The sequence below is a fragment of the Moschus berezovskii genome, chromosome 7 (genome assembly GCF_049115385.1).
Source record: "Moschus berezovskii isolate FMDL1 chromosome 7, NW_MosBer_1.0, whole genome shotgun sequence".
Lineage (NCBI taxonomy): Eukaryota > Metazoa > Chordata > Mammalia > Artiodactyla > Moschidae > Moschus > Moschus berezovskii.
In genome coordinates, this window is record NC_142466.1 from 79,881,925 (window position 1) to 79,905,211 (window position 23,287).

General features: G+C 43.8%; 1 protein-coding gene across 1 annotated transcript in view; it reads left to right on the top strand.

The window, feature by feature from the left end:
• DOCK5 (dedicator of cytokinesis 5) overlaps positions 1-23,287 on the top strand; it is a 270,685-nt gene that overhangs the window by 64,840 nt on the left and 182,558 nt on the right. The window contains exon 2 of the mRNA XM_088838043.1: positions 11,544-11,627. Within this exon, the coding sequence (XP_088694169.1) occupies positions 11,544-11,627 (84 nt within the window). The remainder of the gene's footprint in view (positions 1-11,543; positions 11,628-23,287) is intronic.

The window sequence follows — 23,287 nt, forward strand, 5'->3', positions numbered from 1 at the left end:
GTTCAGTTCAGTCGCTCAGTCATGTCCTATTCTTCACAACCCCGTGGACCACAGCATGCCAGGCCTCCCTGTCCATCACCAACTCCCGGAGTTCACTCAAACTCATCTCCATTGAGTCAGTGATGCCATTCAACCATCTCATCTTCTGTCGCCCCCTTCTCCTCTTGCCTTCAATCTTTCCCAGCATCAGGGTCTTTTCCAAGGAGTCCGCTCTTTGCATCAGGTGGCCAAAGTATTGGAATTTCAGCTTCAACATCTAAGAGGTAGGCAAAATACCAGTTTATGATGAGGAAACTGAAGCCATAAGATTAAATGACTTGCCTAAGAGTACAGAGTGGTAGATTTTTGGCCAAGCTGTGGAAAGTACCTTCAGGAGCCTGACTGTAACTCGGTGTCACCTTGGTCCATCACACACCCAGGCCTGTTTCTTCATTTATGAAAGGAGGTTCCCCACATCTCTTCAGTGTCTGGCTCTATCCTCAGCTCTTTGCTCTTCTGATTCTCCCTTCGCTCCCGGCCACATGTGCCCACGTTCTGTTTGTTCCTGGTGCTTTCCCCATATATAATAGAAAAGCTGGGCTTTCATTCTTTTGTTGTGTAGTCACTTACTCCTGTCTGACTCTTTGCGACCCCATGGATTGCAGCACTCCAGGCTTCCCTGTCCTTCACTATCTTCCCGGAGTCTGCTCAAACTCATGTCCATTGAGTTGATGATGCCATCCAACCATTTCATCCTCTGTTGCCTCCTTCTCCTCCTGCCTTCAATCTTTCCCAGCATCAGGGTCTTTTCCAGTGTGTCGGCTCTTCACATCAGGTGGCCAAAGTATTGGAGCTTCAACTTCAGCATCAGTCCTTCCAATGAATATTCAGGGTTGATTCCCTTTAGGATTGACTGGTTTGATTTCCTTGCAGTCCAAGTGTTCTGAGACCCTGTTGAAAGCAGGCTATAGGGTAAAGTAGACTGGCTGAGTGCGTCTTGGAACAGGCCCTGCAGAGACATAAGCCCGGGACCAAAGCTGCTGCTCTTATATGTTCATGTTCAGGTTGATGGTTTTAAATTAATGGGTTTTCCAGCCTGGTTGGGGATCATGCATTTCCCCAATGAACTGTGGTTTTGTCTCAAATTCATGTACACGTGGAGAAAATAGTTACCAGCATTTTTGATGGTCATGTCAAGATGCTTGTTCTAGATTCCACAATAATTGGTGGCTTTTTTCTTAGCTTCTCTATTCCTTAATTGTGATTTCTGTCTGAAAGATAGATGTTGCAGCTCAGCCCAGTCTTAGATATGACCATTTTTTATCTCCTGTCTCATTTCTGTTTTATTTTATTTTTTTAAATTAAATTTTGTGCTTCCCTGGTAGCTCAGCTGGTAAAGAATTCACCTGCATTGCAGGAGACCCCGGTTCAATTCCTGGGTCAGGAAGATTCCCCTGGAGAAGGGATAGGCTACCTACTCCAGTATTCCTGGGCTTCCCTAGAAGCTTAAACAGTAACAAATCTGCCTGCAATGCAGGAGACCTGGGTTCAAACCCTGGGCCCAATCTTAGAGCTGACCATTTTTTATCTTCAGCCTGTCTCATTTCTATTTTATTTTTTAAATTAATTTTTATTGGAGTATAGTTGCTTTACAGTGTTGTGTTAGTTGCTACTGTACAGCAAAATGAGTCTGCTACATGTATACATATGTGTGTGTGCTTAAGTCGTGTCTGACTGTTTGCGACCCCATGGGGGTCTGTAGCCTGACAGGCTTCTCTGTCCATGAAATTTTCCAGGCAAGAATGCTGGAGTGGTCTGCCATCTCCTCCTCCATCTATGCCCTCTGTTTTGGACTTCCTTCCCATTCAGGTTACCATAGTGCGTTAAGTAGAGTTCTCTGTGCTATACAATATTTATTTTCTCATTAGTTCTCTATTTTATACACAGTGTCAATAGTGTGTAAGTGCCAGTCCCAATCTCCCAATTCCTCCAGTCTCCACCTCTTTCTTCTGTGTAGTCATACATTTGTCCTCTTCATTTGTGTCTCTATTTCTTCTTTGCAAAGAAGATCATCTATACTATTTTTCTGTGCTTTTGGACTATCCTCATAGCTCAGTTGGTAAAGAATCCGCCTGCAGTGCAGCAGACCCAGGTTTGATTCCGAGGTCGGGAAGATCTGCTGGAGAAGGGATAGGCTACCCATACCAGTATTTTTGGGCTTCCCTTGTGGCTCAGCTGATAAAAAATCCACCTGCAATGTGGGATAACTGGGTTCGATCTCTGGGTTGGGAAGATCCCCTGGAGAAGGAAAAGGCTACCCACTCCAGTATTCTGGCCTGGAGCATTCCATGGACTGTATAGTCCATGGGGTCCCAGAGTTGGACATGACTGAGTTACTTTTACTTTCTCTTTTTCACTTTCATCTTTGTTTAAGAATAATGTGTACCTAGAAGAAGCTGATGATAATGCCTTATCCGATTAAGGAAAAATGTTCTGGTCTTGTTAATATGTTAAATTTTTTTTTTACTTATTAAAATCCTTCCTTAGTTGCCTTCTGGTTCTTTTGATTTTTTTTTTTTCTCTTTTACTTTTCCTCATCAAGAAAGAGGTCAGCTGAAAAGAATAGCAGCTAGTAGAAGTATAAGCGTGGTGACATTAGGATGCGTACCTTTAGTGCTGCTCCCAGGTTGAGAGTACACGTGAGGCCAGGATTGAGGCATCCTTGGTGTTGTCAGGAACACCCTGAGACCTCAGTTGAATCACTGCAGAAATGCCTGGAAAGGGCAGCAAGGAGATGGTTACAATACTAAGCTATTTCCGGACTCTCTTGCTATTTCTTAGGGGAGTGTTGTACTTTTGTTGTCGTTGTGCAGTTGCTAAGTCATGTCAGACTCTTTGTGACCTTATGGACTGCAGCTTCCCTGTCCTTCATCATCTCCTGGAGTTTGTTCATCTCCATTGAGTTGGTGATGTCATCCAGCCATCTCGTTGTCTGCCACCCCTTCTCCTTTTGCCTTCAATCTTTCTCAGCATCAGGGTCTTTTCCAATGAGTTGGCTTTTCACATCAGGTGGCTAAAGTATTACAGCTTCAACATCAGTCCTTCAGTGAATATTCAGGATTGATTTCCTTTAGGATTGATTGATTGGATATCCTTGCTGCCCAAGGGACTCTGAAGAATCATCTCCAGCACCACAGTTCAAAAGCATCAATTCTTTGGTGCTCAGCCTTCTTTATGGTCTGACTCTCACACATCCATACGTGACTACTGGAGAAACTATAGCTTTGACTATATGGACTTTTGTTGGGAAAGTGATGTCTCTGCTTTTTAATACACTGTCTGGCTTTGTCATAGCTTTCCTTCCAAGGAGCAAGCTTTGTATTTAGCTGCCTGCAATAAAATGGGTTTGCTGTCCCTAAGGACACCTGCCTTTCATTGTCTAACTTTACCTGGGAGAACTGTTGAGGGTAGCTTGTTCTATTACCTCTACAGTTCTTCCTGATTCCCAGTTCTCACTGAATGACTTCTGCTGTCCTCTTGGTGAGGGTGGTTGTATCCGTCTTTGAGAATATGGCTGCCACCCTGCCCCAAATGGGAAGCCAGGCAGGGCCAAAAAGGGGAAAGGGCAGGTGACTGCTGTGTTTGCCAGCACTTGTTATCTTCCTTGAGGTTCTGGTGCATTTTGGAAAAATATACTGGTACGTCCATTTCTTACTTAGAGAAGCTGTGGGGTGAAGCTCCCAGTGTCTGCAGAACAAAGACTTTCTATTTTGCAATTTTGAGTTGCCTTGTTTTAGCTTTCCTCTTTTATGTTTGTTGTTGTTCAGTTGCTCAGTCATGTCCGACTCTTTGCAACCCCACGGACTGCAGCACACCAGGCTTGCCTGTCCTTCACCAAACTCCTGTCCATTGAATTGATGATGTCAACCAGTCATCCTATCCTCTGTCACCCTCTTCTCATGCCCTCAGTCTTTCCCAGCATCAGGATCTTTTCTATTGAGTCAGTTCTTTGCATCAGGTGGCCAGAGTATTGGAGCTTCAGCATCAGTCCTTCCAATGAATATTCAGGACTGATTTCCCTTACAATTGATTGGTTTTATCTCCTTGCAGTTCAGGGGACTCTCAAGAGTTTTTTCTCCAGCACCATAGTTTGAAAGCATCAATTCTTCGACCTTTTTAGTCTTTTTTTTTCGTTTGGCCATTCTGTGTGGCTAATAGGATCTTAGGTCCCAGACCAGGAGTTGAACGCATACCCCTTGCAATGGAAGGGCAGTCTTCACTACTGGACCACCAGGAAAGTCCGTAGTCTATCGTTCTACTGGCTGAAAGTAGGCAGATCAAGATAAAAATGAAAATGATGAAGTTTGATCATCTTGTTAATATTCTGGAGTAGCAGACAACTCAGATTGGGAGCTTGTTCTGTGTTTGTTGGCTCTTTCTTTCATACACACTACCAAACACTATAATAGACCATGTCAGGTTTTAGTTATTCTTTGGGGGTTGTAATTTGAGGATTCATGAAAGAACCTAATTTATCAAAAAGATTAAATACTAGCAATCCATCAACTTTTCGTTGTCAGAATCAGTCCTCATATTGGCACCTATCAGCCTATTCTATTGGTTTTTTGCTGCATAATCCTAAAATCAGTCAATCCTAAAGGAAATCAACCCTGAATATTCACTGGATGGACTGAAGCTGAAGCTCTAATACTTTGGCCCCCTGATGCGAAGAGCTGACTCACTGGAAAAGACCCTGATGCTGGGGAAGATTGAAGGCAGGCGGAGAAGGGGAGGCCAGAGGACAAGATGGCTGGAGGGCATCACTGACTCAGTCGACATGTGTTTGAGCAAACTCCGGGAGAGAGTGAAGGACAGGGAAGCCTGGCGTGCTGCAGTCCATGGGGTCACAAAGAATTACATACAACTGAGCAACTGAACAACAACAGCAATCTGAAGACCTCAAATTTCTTCTCTTTTTCTCTGTCTCTTAAAAGTTTGGTTCAAAAGAAAAGGCCAGGCCAAATCAAAGATGTGGTAAAATGCAAACAGTTTTACATTTGTAGACATACCGTCTTGTCTAGTTGGCTCTACAAAATTATACTTTAGCGACATAAACAGTAAGCTGCTTAGGGCAGAATTCCAGGAGCTCGTCTTTCACAGCAGCCAGCAAGTCAGTTCATACACAGCAACTCAAAGTTGTTGTTTAATTTCCTCAGACAAAACAAGAGATTGTGGTGGTGCCTGCTGATTTGAAAGGACACAAATTGTTTCTCTTGCCTCTTATCATAACCTTGTGAATCAGGGGGCTCGCAGCCACAGGGACTCTTAATGTCATCTGGTCCAATGCCTAGTTTATAGATGGGAAACTGAGGCCCTAGTCAAACCAGGTCATGCTTGTGTCACTGGTAGAATTGAGTCTGTTTTGTTCAGTCCAAAGGGTTTCCTTTATTTCTCCTTTCTCTGTCTTCCTCTGTAGCATTTATTCACGTTCCAGGGAGAAAACACAATCCACTGAGTGCATTAGTTGTATGCCTGAAATAGCATCAGGCAAACAGATAACATGATCACCAATCACCGGTTTATGTGGTAAAGCTTGTTTGAGGAAGTTGGAGTCTTAATGAATGAGGGAGTTCTTTAAAAAAAAAAAATTTTTTTTTTTTTTTTGGCTGTGCAAAAGCCAGAGACCAAAAAATTTTGGTCTTTGTTGCTGCGTGGGCTTTTCTCTAGTTGTGGCGAGCAGGGGCTACTCGCTAGTTGCAGTGCACAGGCTTCTCATTGCAGTGGCTTCTCTTGTGGAGCGTGGGCTTTAGGGCACATGGGTTCAGTAGTTGCAGCTCCCAGGCCCTAGAGCACAGGATCAGTAGTTGTGGCACACAGGCTTAGTTGCTCTGCAGCATGTGGGATCTTCCTGGATCAGGGATCGAACCTGTGTCCTGCATTGGCAGGCTGATTTTTTTTTTTTCTTTTCTTTTTTTAACTACTGAGCCACCAGGGAAGCCCCTGGTGAGAGAATTCTAAGAGTTGGATACACTGAGTGACTGAGCATGCACACACATAAGGCAGACAACATATTGAGAACCTGTCAGGCTCTTTTTTTTTTTGCTCATAGGCTCTTCCAGGGCATCTCTTTGCCATCAGGGACCAGTCTGGTAAAATGGGATGAGTAGGTCCTCGTTGGGCCGCATTAGTAACAGCTTTGCTGCTCGTAAAGCTGGGTTCCTCAGAGCAAGGTGCTGACCCTTTGAGTCTCTGTTTCCTCATTAAATAATATGGTAATTGGCAGCCACTCCATACAATGACCGCATTCCATATGGAAGTGAAACCATAAACTGCAACGGAAATGAAGTGTATTAAAGAGGCTGAGGGAAGGGCATGGTTCAAAAGTGCGGACTTGGCATGAATAGAGGTCATTGTAAGTGACTGGAAATCTTGTTAGTACTTCAGTCTGAAGACATGAAACAGCACAAGTGTGACTGGTGACTTGTCATTCCAGCAGAAGGCATTGTTGAAGGATGTTTCCCAAGTGAAGTTCTTTGAAGGCTTATGTTGGAACGATAGATTGTCTTGTATAATTTGCAAATAAAAAAACACGAGAGAGTGATTGGATACCCTTTTCTTGAGTGGTGGAAGACCATAACTGCTGCTTCTGGGGGAAGCAGGGAAATAATCTGGAAGTTTGGGGAAGAAGTGGTGAATAACTGAATTTTGATGGGTGGGTCTCATAAAAGCTACTCTTGTGCCTTGAGCACTTTCTGTGGGCCTGATCCAGTGCTTTGGAATGTGAAAGACAAAATAATGTGTAACCAGGTTCCCATTCATGAGGGGTTTACCTTCTGCTTTGTGGCAGATGATAACACAAGTTTATCTGTGATTGAAAATCCAAACTGTTGGAAAGAAAACTTGTGGGATGATGGAGAATAATGAGATCCTTGCCAGGGTGATTGTTGTTGCTGTTGAGTTGCTAAGTCATGTCTGATTCTTTGTGACCCCATGGACTATAGCTCATCAGACTCCTCTCTCCGTGGGGTGTTCCAGGCAAGAATACTGGAGAGTGCTGCCATTTCCTTCTCCAAGGGATCTTCCCAACCCAGGAATTGAACCTGTGTCTCCTGCTTGGCAGGCATATTCTTTACCACTGTCACTAATCATTTGTGGAATTGCATTGTGAATGTGAGCTTTGCAGTGTGAGAAAGAAAAAGATAAACTGTTGCCCCAGTTAGAGGTAAACTGTGAGTTGAGCACAGAATTTAGGAGAGATTATGAGTCTCAACTGAAGCAGAGGGTCAATTTGGCAGATGATGAAGCAGCAGTGGATAATTAAGGCCAGGATAATTTGGGGAGCACTTTGATTGTCAAGCTTAGGAATCTAGGATTTAAGGTGGCGCCTTGGTAAAGAATCCTCCTGCCAATTCAGGAGACTTAAGAGAGGTGGATTCAATCCCTGGGTCAGGAACTTCCCCTGGAGAAGGAAATGGCAACCCACTCAAGTATTCCTGCCTGGAAAATTCCGTAGACAAACCCGGCAGGCTACATTCCATAAACTGCATTGGACACAACTGAGGGAGGAAATAACAACAGCAGCCTGTGGGGAGGGGGGTATGTGTGCGCGTACCTGTGTTTGCAGCAGTCCTTGCTGCGTGTTTGTAGCTTGGGGCTACAGTGCCAGGTGCAGCCGTAGGGCGCCTCTGCTTACTCTCCTGGTGACTGAGAACAAGGAAGACATGAAGCTTGGTGATTACACAACACACTGTGACACAGCAACCTCTCTACTTCCTGATTCCATCCACTGGTGGGGCCAGTGGAGGGAACCAGTCTGGTGGGAGGTAGTGAATGGGGCTCGGGGGAGTCAGGGAAGAAGACATACATTTTCTATAGAAAACCAGTGGTATACTTGGTAGGCAAAACGTTCGAATCAAGTAGTGGTCAGATGAAGGAAGTGAATTTCAGTGAAACAGGAGCTGTGGCCTTGTGGCCTGTGAAAACATCTAGAAACCGGGAACTAACTCCTTCTCCTGAATTCCGTACAGTTTCTCCCAGCCCATTTCATCAGCCTGCCCTTGTTCTGAATTCATAATATAGTCTAAAAGCTGAATAGTCGATCACCTCCAACATACCTCTAGGAGTCTGTGCCATGGCTATAGAAGAACACATATTTGATTGATTCTCTTCAAAAAGAGAGGCTGCTTGGACATGTATACACTACTGCATTTTAAATGGATAGCCAACAAGGACCACAGCACAGGGAACTCTGCTCCATGTCATGTGGCAGCTTGGATGGGAGGGGAGTTTCAGGGAGAATGGATATATGTATCTGTATATGTATGGCTGAGTCCCTTTGCTGTCCATCTGAAACTGTCACAACATTGTTAGTGGCTATATGCCAATACAAAATACGTTTAAATTTTTTTTTTTTTAAAGAGGCCACTTGAAAATGTGGGGCTGGTGGTCTGCTCCTTCCTTTCCGAGATAGGCTGTGATGGAGTCTACAGTCAGTCTGCTGAACCAGGTGGATAGCCAGCTCAGGAAAGAGCAGTAGGCAACGGCTACTGCTCACAACTGGCAATGGCAGGGTTACCTTTCTTCCCTTTTTAATGACCCTTGTGGGATCTGGGAAATGGATTGAGTGACCAGCCTCATGTTCATCAGAACTTCAGAGATGGGGGATCTCGTGGGCTCCTTGGATCCTCGGGTGCATGGATAGAACGCAGTCTCTAAGGTGGTTCTTTCTCCCTGAAGGGAAGCAGATCACTCATTATGAGAGAGGGCAAGAAATACATTTGCTTTAAAAAAAAAAAAAGGTTTATTGAAGTCTAATTTACACACCGTAAAATCCACCCATTTTAGGCAGATGGTTCACTGATCTTGAGTAAATATGCAGAGTTTGGAGACCATCAGCACCACCAAATCCCATTTAAGGATGTCTCCGTCTGCCTCTAAAGCTCCCTGATGCCTCTTGTGCTCAGTCACCATTCACACCCTCGACCCCAGGAAACAGTGAAATGCCCCCTGCCATTGACAGCCATCGGCTTCTTCTGGATACTGCTGCTACTGCTACTGCTAAGTCACTTCAGTTGTGTCCGACTCTGTGTGACCCCATAGACAGAAGCCCACCAGGCTCCCCCGTACCTGGGATTCTCCAGGCAAGAACACTGGAGTGGGTTGCCATTTCCTTCTCCAATGTGTGAAAGTGAAAAGTGAAAGCGAAGTCTCTCAGTCGTGTCCGACCCTTAGCGGCCCCACGGACTGCAGCCTACCAGGCTCCTCCATCCATGGGATTTTCTAGGCAAGAGTACTGGAGTGGCTTGCCATTGCCTTCTCCGTCTTCTGGATACTACAAATAAATAAATGGAAGCCTACTATATTTTGTGCATATGACTTTTGTTTCGCATAATGTCTTTGAGGGTCATCTGAGTTGCAGTGTGTTCATAGTTCATTCCTTTTTTAGTTTTTTAAATTTAATTGGAGGCTAATTACAATATTGTAGTGCTTTTGCCATACATTGACATGAATCAGCCATAGTTCATTCCTTTTTAAAAAATATTTATTTCAGTTTATTTGGCTGCACTGAGTCTTAGTTGTGGCATGCAGGATCATTCATTGTGGCCTGTGGGATCTAATTCGGGGATCAAACTCGGGCCCCCTGCACTGGGAGTATGAAGTCTTAGCCACTGGACCACCAGGAGAAGGTCCCTTTTATTCCTTTTTATTGCTGAGTAATTTCACTGTATGGACAGACCGTATTTTACATATCCATTGATTCTTTAGTGAATGAATTGTTTCTAGTGTTTGGCTGTTATAAATAATGCTGCTATGTTGACTTCTTGTCAGTGTCCTTACAATGTCCAAGGACCACAAACTTGGTGACTTGAACAATGGCATTTTCTTCTCTCACAGATCTGAAGGCAAGACATTGAAAATCAAGGTGTTGACCGCCTGTGCTCCTTCTAGAGGCTCTCGGGGAATTCTGTTCCTTGTCCTTTCTAGCTTCTAGTGGTGGTGCCAATCCTTGACTTGAGATCATGTTATTTCACCCTGTGCCTCCAACTTCATATTGCCTTCTCTTCTGTAAATCTGTTAAAACTCCCTCTGTCTCTTATCTGGATAAATAGGATTGTGTATAGGTAACATCCTGAATTTCCAGAACATCCTCCTCTCCTATCTTTATCTTATGTTTTTTGCTACCTACGGAAACACTCGCATGTTTCAAAATCTGATGTGGGTATCTTTGGGGGTGGGTGGTATTTTTCTGCCTACCACAGTGACTTTGAATATTCACATCAAGTAGTGTTGACATGTTTCCCTTTCTCTTTGTAAATAACTAGGAGTAGAATTGCTGGGTTGCATGTTAATTTATGTCTAACTTTTTAAGAAACTGTCAAACTGAGAGGTTATATCATTTTACAGTCCTACTGGTAATGCATAAGGGTTCCAGTTTCTCCACATTCCTACCAAGTCTGCCTTTTAGAAATTACAGCCATTCTAGTGGGTGTGAAATTGCAGCTCCTTGTGGTTTTAATTTGCATTTCCCTGGTGACTAATGGTTGTTGGACATCTTTTCTTGCACTGATTATTCATCATATATAATTCGTGGTAAAATGTCTCTTCAAAACTCTTACCCATCTTAAAATTGGATTGTCACCTTCTTTTGGAGGTACAAGAGTTAGTCTGCTGTTTTTCACAATCTCGTCCAGTGCTGAGTGCTGTGCTGATTGGAGGTCACCTTGATGAGAAAGTGCTAAGGTGCCCCATTTCCACAGGATGCCTAGAACTCGGGGCAAGGAAGCCACTAGGGTTTAGTTTATTACTGGGCGGGGGGATGGATGGGGGGGACTCACAGTTGGCCCTTAGGCTGCCAGTTACTGTCAGGGAAGCCAGAAGATGGCTCGCCCTGTGGCCAAGGGATCAGAAGCTCAGTGGTATTGTAGGCTGATAACTCTTATATTACCGTTTCAATTAAGGAGTTGTATCTGTAATGATATATTTACTCGCGCACTTGCCATACTATACTATTAAAAATCCCTGGTATAGGTACCACATCCGAGTGTCTCAGCAGTCTGTCTCCAGTCTCTGGCACAATATGTGGAACATATCAGGCAACCAACCAAAATTTGTTGGATGGAGGAATGACAAAAATGCCAGCAGTGGGAATCCAGGAGGATGCTCTCTGCTTTTCAGAGGGGGATTCCCCTGAAATGATTAAAGAGGTGGTTATTTGTTGGAGAATTGGTTCAATAACTAAAGTATGTGCTCTTTTTTAAAGTTGCTTATTTTATTTTTAATTTTGGTTGCGCTGGGTCTTCATTGTGGCACATGGCTGCGTCTCTTGTTGCAAAGCACAAGCTCTAGAGTGAGAGGGATCAGCAGTTGTGGTGCACGGGCTCAGTTGTCCTGTAGCGTGTGGGATCTTAGATCCCTGACCAAGGATTACACCCGTGTCCCCTACATTGGAAGGTGGAATCTTAACCACTGGACCATCAAGAAAGTTCCCTAGGTATGCTCTTTGGTGACTTGTATTTTAAGTGCCACCGATGCCATCATTTCTATCTTCTGTTTCTCCTTTCCAGCGATCTATAACTACAACGCCTCTCAAGATGTGGAGCTGTCCTTGCAGGTTGGAGACACGGTTCACATCCTGGAGATGTATGAGGGTAAGTCTGGATGGCCTTCTGCCAGATGGGTGGGGAGGCCCGAGCAGTGTGAGTTACTTACTCATAAGGCTCTTGGAGCAAACATCAACACTGTTTACTTCCTGAAGCAATGCTAGTAAAAATCTAGGAAGCCCTTAGGGTATTCAGTTTTGTACCAGCGTGTTTTCAAAGCAGCCAGCTGAGTGCACGAGCACAGACGTGCCCAGACACCAAAATCAAAATGTGTGACTCTGCATTCTGTAAAGTTACAGTGCTCTTGTGTATACCCCATCCTATTTAATTCTGATGACAGTCCTCTAAGGGTGGCAAGGCAGTGTTTATTTTTTCTAATTAAGAAAAAATATATATGACTGACTTTCAGAACTATAGAACTCTTTTAAATAATTTTATTTTTGGCGGTGCTACGCCTTTGTTGCTTTGCTTTCTCTAGTTGCGGCGAGCAGGGGCTACTACTCTTCGTTTTGATGCTTGAACTTCTTGCGGTGTCTTCTCTTGTTGCGGTGTCTTCTCTTGTTGTGGAGCCCACTAGGTGCGTGGGCTTCTAGTCACAGCACACAGGCTCAGGAGTTGTGGCACATGGGCTTCATTGCTCCACAGCATGTGGAATCTTACTGGGCCAGGAATCAAACCCCTGTCCTCTGCATTGGCAGGCGGATTCTTATTCTCTATGCCACCAGGGAAGTCGAAAACTATAGAACTCTTAAAAATTACACGAGTATCCCATGCTCACTTTTTTAAACGTAGGAAACATAATGCTCGTTTTATAGTTGAGGAAACTGATATTCAGAGAAAATAATGTACCTCGTGTCATACAACTAGTGACAGAACCAAGTGAAATGAGACACTGTTGATTTCTGGTGGCATCTCATGAAGCAAGATCCTAATATGTGATAGATGGTATCTTTTCATAGGTACTGCGAATAAATAGGGAGAGCATATAATTCAATTGGGCTGGCTCAGACAGTAAAGCGTCTGCCTACAATGTGGGAGACCCGGGTTCGATCCCTGGGTCGGGAAGATCCCCTGGAGAAGGAAGTGGCAACCCACTCCAGTACTCTTGCCTGGAGAATCCTGGTAGGCTACAGTCCATGGGGTCACAAAGAGTCGGACACGACTGAGCGACTTCACTTTCTTTCACTTCTTTCTCAGGTGGCACTAGTGGTAAAGAGCCTGCCCACCAATGCAGGAGACTCACGAGACACACGTTCTGTCCCTGGGTTGGAAATATCCCCTGGAGGAGGGCATGACAACCCACTCCCATATTCTTGCCTGGAGAATCCCATGGACAGAGGAGCCTGGCGGGCTTTGGTCCATAGGGTCGCAAAGACTCAGACACGACTGAAACAACTTAGCATGCACACATAATTCAACTCAGGTTCAAAAAGGCAAAACAATTTATTTCTTAGTAAAATTCTCTCAGATAAAATAATTAAATTGATTTTTTTAAAACAAGAAGTGACTGGATACAGAAGGCCCTGGCTCCGGAGGAGACAAGTGCATCACTGGGCTGATGGGAGATCACAGGATGATGAAGTGGCTCTTTCTTCTCAGCTCTGGATGTTGCCAGACTTGGGGAGAAATGAGGGAGAGACTTACTGGTGTTGTTGAAATTCCTTCAAAGAATTAGGTCAGGGCGACTGTAGGTGCAGAAAGCCTTCTAGTATATTTCCTGCAACTAGATCGGGTTGGGGGGCGGGGTGTCCCAGTTAACCTGTAAGTGGACTGTTGGACAGTATCCAGGGCTCCCGGCTCATCTGAAGAGCACAGGTCATGGGTGCACCCATGCCGCCCCACCCCAGACTTCTCACTACCACCCTAAATCCTAATAGAACTCCAGTTTGCCACATTTCTAATCCAAATGCTTAGAGCACAAAAAACACGTCTCTAGGCCACTGACATTGAGGATCAAGGCAAAAAACTGAGAGTCCATTTATTCTCTCCGAAGATCGGGGTAGGAATGAGATGGGAAGTGAGGCAGATTTTTCCTATATGGTGAACTTCCCTCGTGGTTCAGATGGTAAAGAATCTGCCTGCAGTGCGGGAGATCTGGGTTCGATCCTGGGTTGGGAAGATCCCCTGGAAGAAGGCATGGCAACCCACTCCAGTATTCTTGCCTCGAGAACCCCATGGACAGAGGAGTCTGGCGGGCTACAGTCCATGGGGTCAAAAAGACTCAGACATGACTGAGCGACTGAGCACAGCACAGAGGCTTGTTCGGACAAGAACTGTGAATTTGCAGGGTCTGGTCCCACGACATAAATGGTTGTGATGATGGCATGGTGAGGGTGGTTTTCTAGAATCCAGCACGGCTTCTGAGGTTCAGACAGACAGACACAGGATGGGGAAGAGGAGATGGGAAGTTAGAAGGACAGGAAGTAGGGCTCTGCCACAGAAAACCTAAGCTGTCTGCTGCATTGCATGGAAGACTCCACTGTTACTGCTGCTTTCCTTTGGTTTTAGGCAAAGGTAGTTTGCATTATCCTTCTACCTTTCACACACTTCAGAGTGTTGATGTGCAGCTTCTGCAGGTGGGGAGGAGGAAGGGAGGGAGGGCTGCATGGTCTCTTCCCTCCCTGCTGTCTCTCTTCCATTTTTATTCACATCATCTCAGGTCCAGTCATATGTTAGTTCTATGGCATCAGCAAGACACAGGGATAATCTACTTAAATTCTTGAACTCCTTTGCATATTAAACATGGCCTTACTAGGTCATGCCACTTGGTCAGGGGTCAGATCAATCCATTCTACTCTTCATAGACTTCCCTGCTGGCTCAGGTGGTAAAGAATCTACCTGTAATGCGGGAGACCTGGGTTCAATCCTTGGCTTGGGAAGATCCCCTGGAGAAAGGAATGGCAACACACTCCAGTATTCTTGCCTAGAGAATCCCCATAGACAGAGGAGCCTGGCGGGCTGCGGTCCATGTGATCGCAAAGAGTTGGACATGATTGATCAACTAAGCACAGCACATCACCCTTTATGGACACACATTTTTCCATTGTACACGTAAGAGTCACGTGTTCAGTTTCCATGGGCTTGAAAGTAAAGTATATTTTACTGGTATTGGGTATGATTTCTATAGATAGCAATTAGATTCTAATTTTTTCCCTCTTTTTTTTTTTTTCCCCAAATTTGCTATATGCTAACCTTTGACTCACTGGAAAAGACTCTGATGCTGGGAGGGATTGGGGACAGGGGGAGAAGGGGACGACAGAGAATGAGATGGCTAGATGGCATCACCGACTTGATGGACATGAATTTGAGTGAACTCTGGGAGTTGGTGATGGACAGGGAGGCCTGGCGTGCTATGATTCATGGGGTCGCAAAGAGTCGGACATGACTGGGCGACTAAACTGACCTGAACCTTTCTTTTGCCATTTCTGTTACTGAGAGAACTGTGTTGAATCTTCCACCATTGTAGTTTGTGTCAGTTTATGATTTGACATATGTCATATGGTTTGACATATGGTTTCAGGTTTTTTTGCTGTCAGTATTCTCAGAACTGTTTTTAGGTACATACAACTTTGAAATTATTCTATCAGACAAGCCCAACTTTTAATTCCTGTTTATAAAGCTTTGATCATTGTTTGCGTCTGCAGTATGCTGTCTTGTTTTGTCTGAAATTGCAGCCAGTTCACGGGCAGTGCCAGGGCTCCCCTTTTTTGTCCTCCTGGCCCCACAAAGCTGTTCTAAATGCTGCTCTGAGACTCATGGGATCTTTTCTTAATTCAGCAGGTGCCTCAAGAGGAAAGGAGCTCCCAGTGCTGATCTCCTCTTCCTGAGTTTAGTCTTTTTCATATCTAGAGCTAGTAATTCTTCACTTTACCTGTTACTTTACATGTTAGCTCTTTGTGTGCCTGTTGCGTGCGTATGTTATACTTAAGCTTTTCTAATTGACCTGCAGAGTGTAGGAGCAAAGAGCGTACAGTTGATCTGAAATCAAGTGGCTAATATCTTTTAAATACATTTTCAAAATTCTTTTTTCTTTTGTTATTATTATTGGCCTTGCTGTGCAGCATGTGGGATCTTAGTCTCCTGACCAGGGATCGAACCCGTGCCCCCTGCATTGGGAGCATGGAGTCTTAACCACTGGATTGCCAGGGAACTCCCAGAATTATTTTTTCGTTTTTATGTGACCCAAGCATGTTTCTGGAAATAGTTGATTAATGCACTTTGTCCTCATAGGATTCACATTAATGGTCATTTTTAGTGTGGATACTATTTATACTTTACTGAGCAATCTCCCAGTTGACCAATGAACATTACTCAAAGTAGCACTCCTACGGACCAAGGTAAGGTGGTCACTGAGCTTGGTTGAATATAAGTGTAAACACATGAACACGTCTATTGTAAATACCTTCCAGAGCTTGAGTCCAAAAGCCACAGGGCACCTGATGTATTACAACTTACACCGCAGGACCCTTTCTGGAAGCAGTGGCACAGTCAATAGAGAGTCATGCAAAAAACTGTTACTTGAACCCTGCTCTGTCTGGATTGTGATGATCCAGATGCTGTGGGTCCTCACAGCAAGAAGCAGATTTTCTTGTTACTGTGAAATGCCTGGGGCCCTGCCGTAGGATTCTTTCATCCCAGAGAAGGATGTCAGGGACTTCCCTGGTGGTCCAGTGGCTTTCCCAGTGACTCAGTGGGTAAAGAATCCACCTGCAATACAGGAAACACAGGAGATGCAGGTTCGATCCCTGGGTGGGAAAGATCCCCTGGAGGAGGAAATGGCAACGCACTCCAGTATTCTTGCCTGGAGAATCCGCATGGACAGAGGAACCTGGCAGGCTACAGTCCATGGGTCACAAAGAGTTGGACATGACTGAGCAACTAAGCACGCACGCAGCAGTGGTTAAGACTCCAAGCTTCCAATGCAGGGTGCGTAGGTATAATCCCTGGTTGGGAAACTTAAGATCCCACATGCTGTGTGGTATGGCCAGGGGAAAACTTTTTATTTTTGTATTTTTCCTTAAATTTTTTTTTTTAATTGGAGGATAATTGCTTTACAGCATTGTGTTAGTTTCTGCCATACATCAACATAAATCAGCCATAAGTACACATGTGTCCCCTCCCTCTTGAACCTCCCTCCCACCTCTCAAGGTTGTCACAGAGCACCAGGTTCGAGCTCCCTGCATCACACAGCTAATTCCCACTGGCTATCTGTTTTATATATGGTGATGGATATGTTTCAGTGTTACTCTTTCAGTTCGTCCCTCTCTTTTCCCCACTGTGTCTACAAGTCTGTTCTCTATGTCTGTGTCTCCACTGCCTCCCTGCAAATAAAAGCAAGGACATCAGTGCCCGCTCTATATAAGTGGACACGTGTCAAGGTTTCTTTGGGGGGATTTAGAACATGAGCTTTTTCACTTCATTAACAGCCAGGTGGCAGATGAGCTTTTTAAAGAAATGATTATACTGGTTTAAGTTTTAACAATGTGTATTTTATGGGATTAATTTTTTCTAATAGCATTCACCTTGCCAGACGCAGCAATAGATTCTTGTATCTGCCAAGTACCTCGCATTCTTGGCTGGGTTCTCAAATTCCTTGATTATTGCAACTGGTTCGGGACACAGTGAGGGCAGGAGTGCTTTGCAGACGTTCAGCATGATGGAAATGCTGAGTAATAACTTGTGTTCTAGCCCTCCTCCCCCCATCTCCTCTTTAAAAAAATAAACAAAGTAGAAACACCCACAGTACTGCCAGATGGAATTTAAGGGTGGTGCTGGCATCATTTCATGGCCCTGGGGTGGCGGGAGGGGGTGTGTCTTTCAGCTTCCTGTCTTCCTGACTCCAGGGGGTCCTCCTCCCAGACACCCTGCCCCACCCTGCCTTTGAGATATTTGCATACCAGACCTGGGTGGGCTCTTCAGGCATGGACATGAGTCCACCTTTCTAGAACCCAGACTTGAAAATTTCTTTCCTGCCCACAACCTGCAACAATACTATGCAGGACCCTCTTTTTGTTGTTTCCCATCCTGTGGTTCAGTGAATGATTCTCCAAGTGGTAGCTCCTTGGAGATTTGCTCCTTCTTCATCTGTGGGACCCCTGCCTAGCATGGCTTCTTGTATACAGTAGGTGCTCAAGTCTATTGAATGAATAAAGATAAATAGGAGACCAAGGACAGCTAGTGTGGAGAGTAAGGGGTGTGTGGGGTCACCCCCCAATCCCTGGTAGTACAAGGCAGGGCTTTTCTCCTTCTATGACATGCCAGCATTGCCTTGCCCTATACAGAAGGATTTGTTTATCATGTGAATTGCTTTTTAAAAACACGATTTTATTGAGATAGTTTTCAAATACCATCCAGTTGACACATTTCCCTGGCAGTCTAGTGGTTAAGACTTCACCTTTCAATGCAGGGAGTATGGGTTCGATCAGGGATCCCACGTGCATAAAACAGCAGTACTATTGTAACAAATTCAATAAGTAGTTTTTAAATGTTCCACATCAGAAAAAGTATTTTTTAAAAAGGGGATACAATTTAATGACTATTTACAAAGCACTCTATTCACAGAGTAGGGCAATGGTATCACTGTACTTTCAGAATGTTTTCATTATCTCCAAAGAAACCCTCTACTCATTCATGGTTATTACCCCTCAGCTCCAGGCAACCACTAACCTAATTTCTGTCTCTTTAGTTCTGCCTATTCTAAGACATTTCATGTGAGTGAAATCGTGTGACATGTGGTCCTTTGTGACTGGCTTCTTCTACTTAAAATAATCTTTTGGGGTCTCATTCATGTTGTAGCATGTGTCAGTACTTCATACCTTTTTCTTTCTAAATAGTATTTATTGAATGCGTAGATCACATTGTATTTATCCATTCATCAATTAATGGACATTAGGGTTGTTTACACTTTTTCGTTATTATGAATAATGCAACTGCCCTGAACTTTGATGTACATGTTTTTGTGTAGATACGTGTTTTCATTTCTCTTGGGTGTATCCCTTGGAGTGAAATTGCTGGCTCATATATGAGAATTAGACCATAAAGAAGAATTGATGCTTTCTCACTGTAGTGCTGGAAAAGACTCGAGAGTCCCTTGGACAACAGGGAGATCAAACCAGTCTGTCCTAAGGGATATCAACCCTGAATACTCATCAGAAGGACTGATGCTGAAGCTCTAATACTTTAGCCACCTGATGCGAAGAGCTGACACATTAGAAAAGACCCTGATGCTGGGAAAGATTGAAGGCAGGAGAAGAGGACGACAGGATGAGATGGTTGGATGGCATCACTGATTCATTGGACATGAACGTGGGCAAACTCCGGGAGATAGTGAAGGACAGGGAAGCCTGGCATGTTGCAGTCCATGGGGCTGCAAAGAGTCTAACATGACTTAGTGACTGAACAACAACAATGGCAACTCTGTATTTAACCTTTTGGGGAACTGCCAAACTTACCGCTTGAACTTTGGCTCTAAAACAGGAGACCACAGTCCACATGAGCAAGTGTTCCATCCCTCATCATGGTTTCTCTCTGTGACCTTGTCCCTGAACATCATTTGTTACTGAAGATAAGGGAAGGGAGTAGAATTGACTGAGAAGATATATGCTGCTCATCTTTCATAGACCCCCTCTATGTTGCTTTCAGAAACTTTTTCAGGAGACAGAAATCCTCAAGGACCAAAGCAAGTGTCCTTCTCTTTCTTCCTCTGTGGCGTTGGCCTGCCTGCAGCAACTGTCTTGTTTTCGCTTGTTTATCCAGACAAAAGGTTTGTCAGTTAGACCGCTATTCTCCCAGTGTTCTTTCCTACCCCAGATCCATGAGCACGACTGAGAAAGCATTGAGATCCAGCGGAGATTCCAGCTGTGGTCATCTATTCATTCAACAGGACTCAGTGAGCAAATATTATGCTGTTATGTGCCAACGACATTTATTGAGCGCAAGAGATGATATAGCACTGTTACCTAAGTGACAAAATGGCCAGGTTCCTGCTCTCCTAGGGTTTTCATTCAAGGGGTAGATAAGACAGGTGAACAAAATATGAGAATAAGAACATTCATATAAGTGCTGTGGGGAGAAAAGGGTAGTGTTACATAGACCAGAGAGGTAAGTGAGGGTGGTGAAGAGGGAGAGAAGGACCACTTTTTTAAGAAAACGTTTAGTTTTTTTATTGGATTATAGCCGATCAGCAATGTTGTGATTATTTCAGGTGAATGCGAAGGGACTCAGCCAACCATATACATGTATGCATTCTCCCCCAACTCCCCTCCCATCCAGGCTGCCAAATATCATTGATCAGAGTTCCCTGTGCTATACAGTAGGTCCTTGTTGATTATCCATTTTAAATAAAGCAGTGTGTACACAGGGCCACTTTAGATTGGATGGTTTTGTTTCTAATCTAGGTTTGGCTGTCTCTGGGCAATACATTTGAACTCTCTTTATGTCATGGTCACTTCATCTAAAATAGGGGTCACTCTTTGAATTGAAAGTGATTAAACCAAAGTGACTTAAAAAGTCAGGTTTCTGCATCCCTTCAGCCATGAAGCCCTCCTCTCCTGTAATTAACCAGATTCCAGTCACAAGGGATTTCTTGCCCAGGGTCTGTCATTCCATCAGTAGGTATTAGTCTCCTGCCTTTGCTTCATATCCATTAGTTAACTTGTTTTCAGCTCCATAAACCACTCACAAGCTCAAGAGAGACTGTGACTGGTGTGAACAGTGTTTTCTGGGGGTAAACAGAACAAATTTGGCTCCTGTTGGAAATAACAAAATGAGATAATGTCTTAAAGGCCTTCCAAGCTCTACAGAGACAGGCATAGAGTAAAGTTCCATATGATTTCAGTGTAATTTGTAAAGACCTAGAGGAGAGCCCAAACGATTAGGTTAGAACCAGAGGAAATGGGCAGTTCTGAAAAGATGAAATAAAAAGGAGCATTTGTGTGTATATCAGTTCAGTTCAGTCGCTCAGTCGTGTCCGACTGTTTGCGACCCCATGAATCACAGCACGCCAGGCCTCCCTGTCCATCACCAACTCCCAGAGTTCACTCAAACTCATGTCCATTGAGTCGGTGATGCCATCCAGCCATCTCATTCTCTGTCGTCCTCTTCTCCTCCCACCCTCAATCCTTCCCAGCATCAGATGTCTATATCAGGAGGTTCTTAATATATCCATGCTGTGTCTTCTGTGCGGAATGAGGCCAGTTTTGAAATGCACCTTAATCAAGAATCAATACTGTATGATATGAAAAAGAATAGAAATGGGTTACGACTTGGGCTGTACAACTTGTGAGTCTCATTTTTACAAAGCAGGCTTTTCTGAGTAAGCACAGAGTGCAGTATTATGACAGGTAGATAAAGTTACATGGTGCGAAGAGTTGACTCACTGGAAAAGACTCTGATGCTGGGAAAGGTTGGGGGCGGGAGGAGAAGGGGACGACAGAGAATGAGATGGCTGGATGGCATCACCGACTCTGGACATGAGTTTGAGTGAACTCCGGGAGTTGGTGATGGACAGGGAGGCCTGGCGTGCTGTGATTCATGGGGTCGCAGAGAGTCAGACACGACTGAGCGACTGAACTGAACTGGATTTTAGCTCCATAGCTGACAAAACTTTCTAACAGAGGCAAAGGAAAGAAGAGAGTCCATTGGAAGAGTTTATTCCAAGAAGCAGCCTAATCAGTGTCTTTCTGGGAAGTGGAATTAAGAACCCTCCATTGGAAAAGGGAACCTTCCCACGTGGTTGGTGGAAATGTAAATTGGTACAGCCACTATGGAAAAAAGTATGGAGGTTCCTCAACAAAAACAAAAATAGAGTTGCCATATGATCCAGCAGTCCCACTCCTGGGCATGTACTGGGACAAAACTACTGTGTTCATAACAGCACTATTCACAGCAGCCAAGACATGGAAACAACCTAAATGTCCACTGACAGATGAGTGGATAAAGAAGATGTGGTACACATATACAATGGACTACTGCTACACCAGAAAAGAAAGAATGAAATAATACCTTGCAGCAACTTGGATGGACCTGGAGATTACCATATTAAATGAAGTAAGTCAGAAAGAGAAGACAAATACCATAGAATATTATTTATATGTGGAATTTAAAATATGACACAAATGAACCTAAGAAACAAAAACAGACTCACAAATATAGAGAACAGACTTGTGCTTGGAGGAGGAGGGGAGTCAGGGAGGAAGGATTGGGAGTTTGGGATTAGTGGATGCAAACTAGTGTGTATAGAAAGGATAAACAGTGTGGTCTTACTGTATAGTGTAGGGAATTGTATTTAATATCCTGTGATAAACTATAATGGAAAAGAATATGAAAAAGAATGTAGTGTGTAGCTTTGTATAGCAGAAATGAATACAACATTGTAAATCAACCATTCTTCCCTAAAACTTGAAAAACAACAGCTCTCCAGTGGACCATGTGATACAGTCAGGTCTTATCAAAGTCTTTCAGAACTTCTGATTTGAAAATTTGTATCATCACCTGCTCCTGTCCTGTGAGTCAGCCTGGTAGTCTTGTCATCCCTTTATTGTTCCTTTTTTCTGTTAACTCCCTTTTGTATCTCAGTTCCTTCTCTGTTCAGTCATGGCCAGTGCCCATAAAACAAGTGAGAGAAAATCAAATTTGATTTAAAAAAATCAGTCCTTAACAGAATGTATAAAAATTTACTGGGTATAAGCTGAAATAAGGCATTCGATGTATTTGTAACTTTCATTTACTCTTGTTACCCTATTAGTCACAGTAATGGGAACTTTATTGTCACTCAGAATCCATAGCCCTACCATCTTCTAGTTAGAAAAACAATCACCTTTCTCAAACGTGAATGGCAGTGTGCCCAACAGCTTGGATTTTACAACAGGGATTGCGTGCCAACATATTGCCTCCAGCCTTGAACGCAAAATAGGCCCCATGGTGTTTGTGCCGGTCATTTCCCACATCTGTTTGACCTTCACCTTAAGGCCACCTGGTCAGCTACTCCTTGGGACACGTGTTCCCGAGATGTGTTTTTCTGTAGATGTTTGGCAGTAGGAGTGTTTAAAAGAAAAACTAATTAAAAAGTAGAGTTGGTGAAAGGTCTCATCTCAGGTTTCATTTTTTCATGTTGTAATTGGAGTATAGTTGATTTCCAATGTTGTGTTAGTTTTTGCTGTACAGCAAAGTGAGTCAGTTACCCATATATTAATAATATATAGCCATTCTTTTTTAGATTAGTTTCCCATATAGGTCATTACAGAATATTGAGTTCCCTGTGCTATATAGTGTGTCCTTATTAGTTATCTGTTTTATATATGCTAGTGTGTATATTGCAGTCCCAATCTCTCAATTTATACCTCCCCTACCTCAGGTTTCATCTTATCTAAAAGAGAATGCCTTCTCTTCTTTTTCCTTTTGAGATATATTCAAGCGTACTTCTAAAATGCCATCTTGAAAACTTACGTTCTTGGCATATAGGCAAATGTAGGATCTTTTAGGATCGGGGTGAGGACCTTTTTCTTTTAAAAAATTTTTATTATTTATTTTTGGCTATGCTGGGCCTTTGTTGCTGCTGTGGGTTTTTTTAAGTTGTGGCAAGCAGGGGCTACTGATACAGTGCTCAGGCTTCCCACTGTGCTGGCTTTTCTTGCTGTGGACCACTGGCTCTCTTGGGTATTCGGGCTTCAGTGGTTGCAGTTCTGGGCTCTAGAGCACAGGCTCTGTAG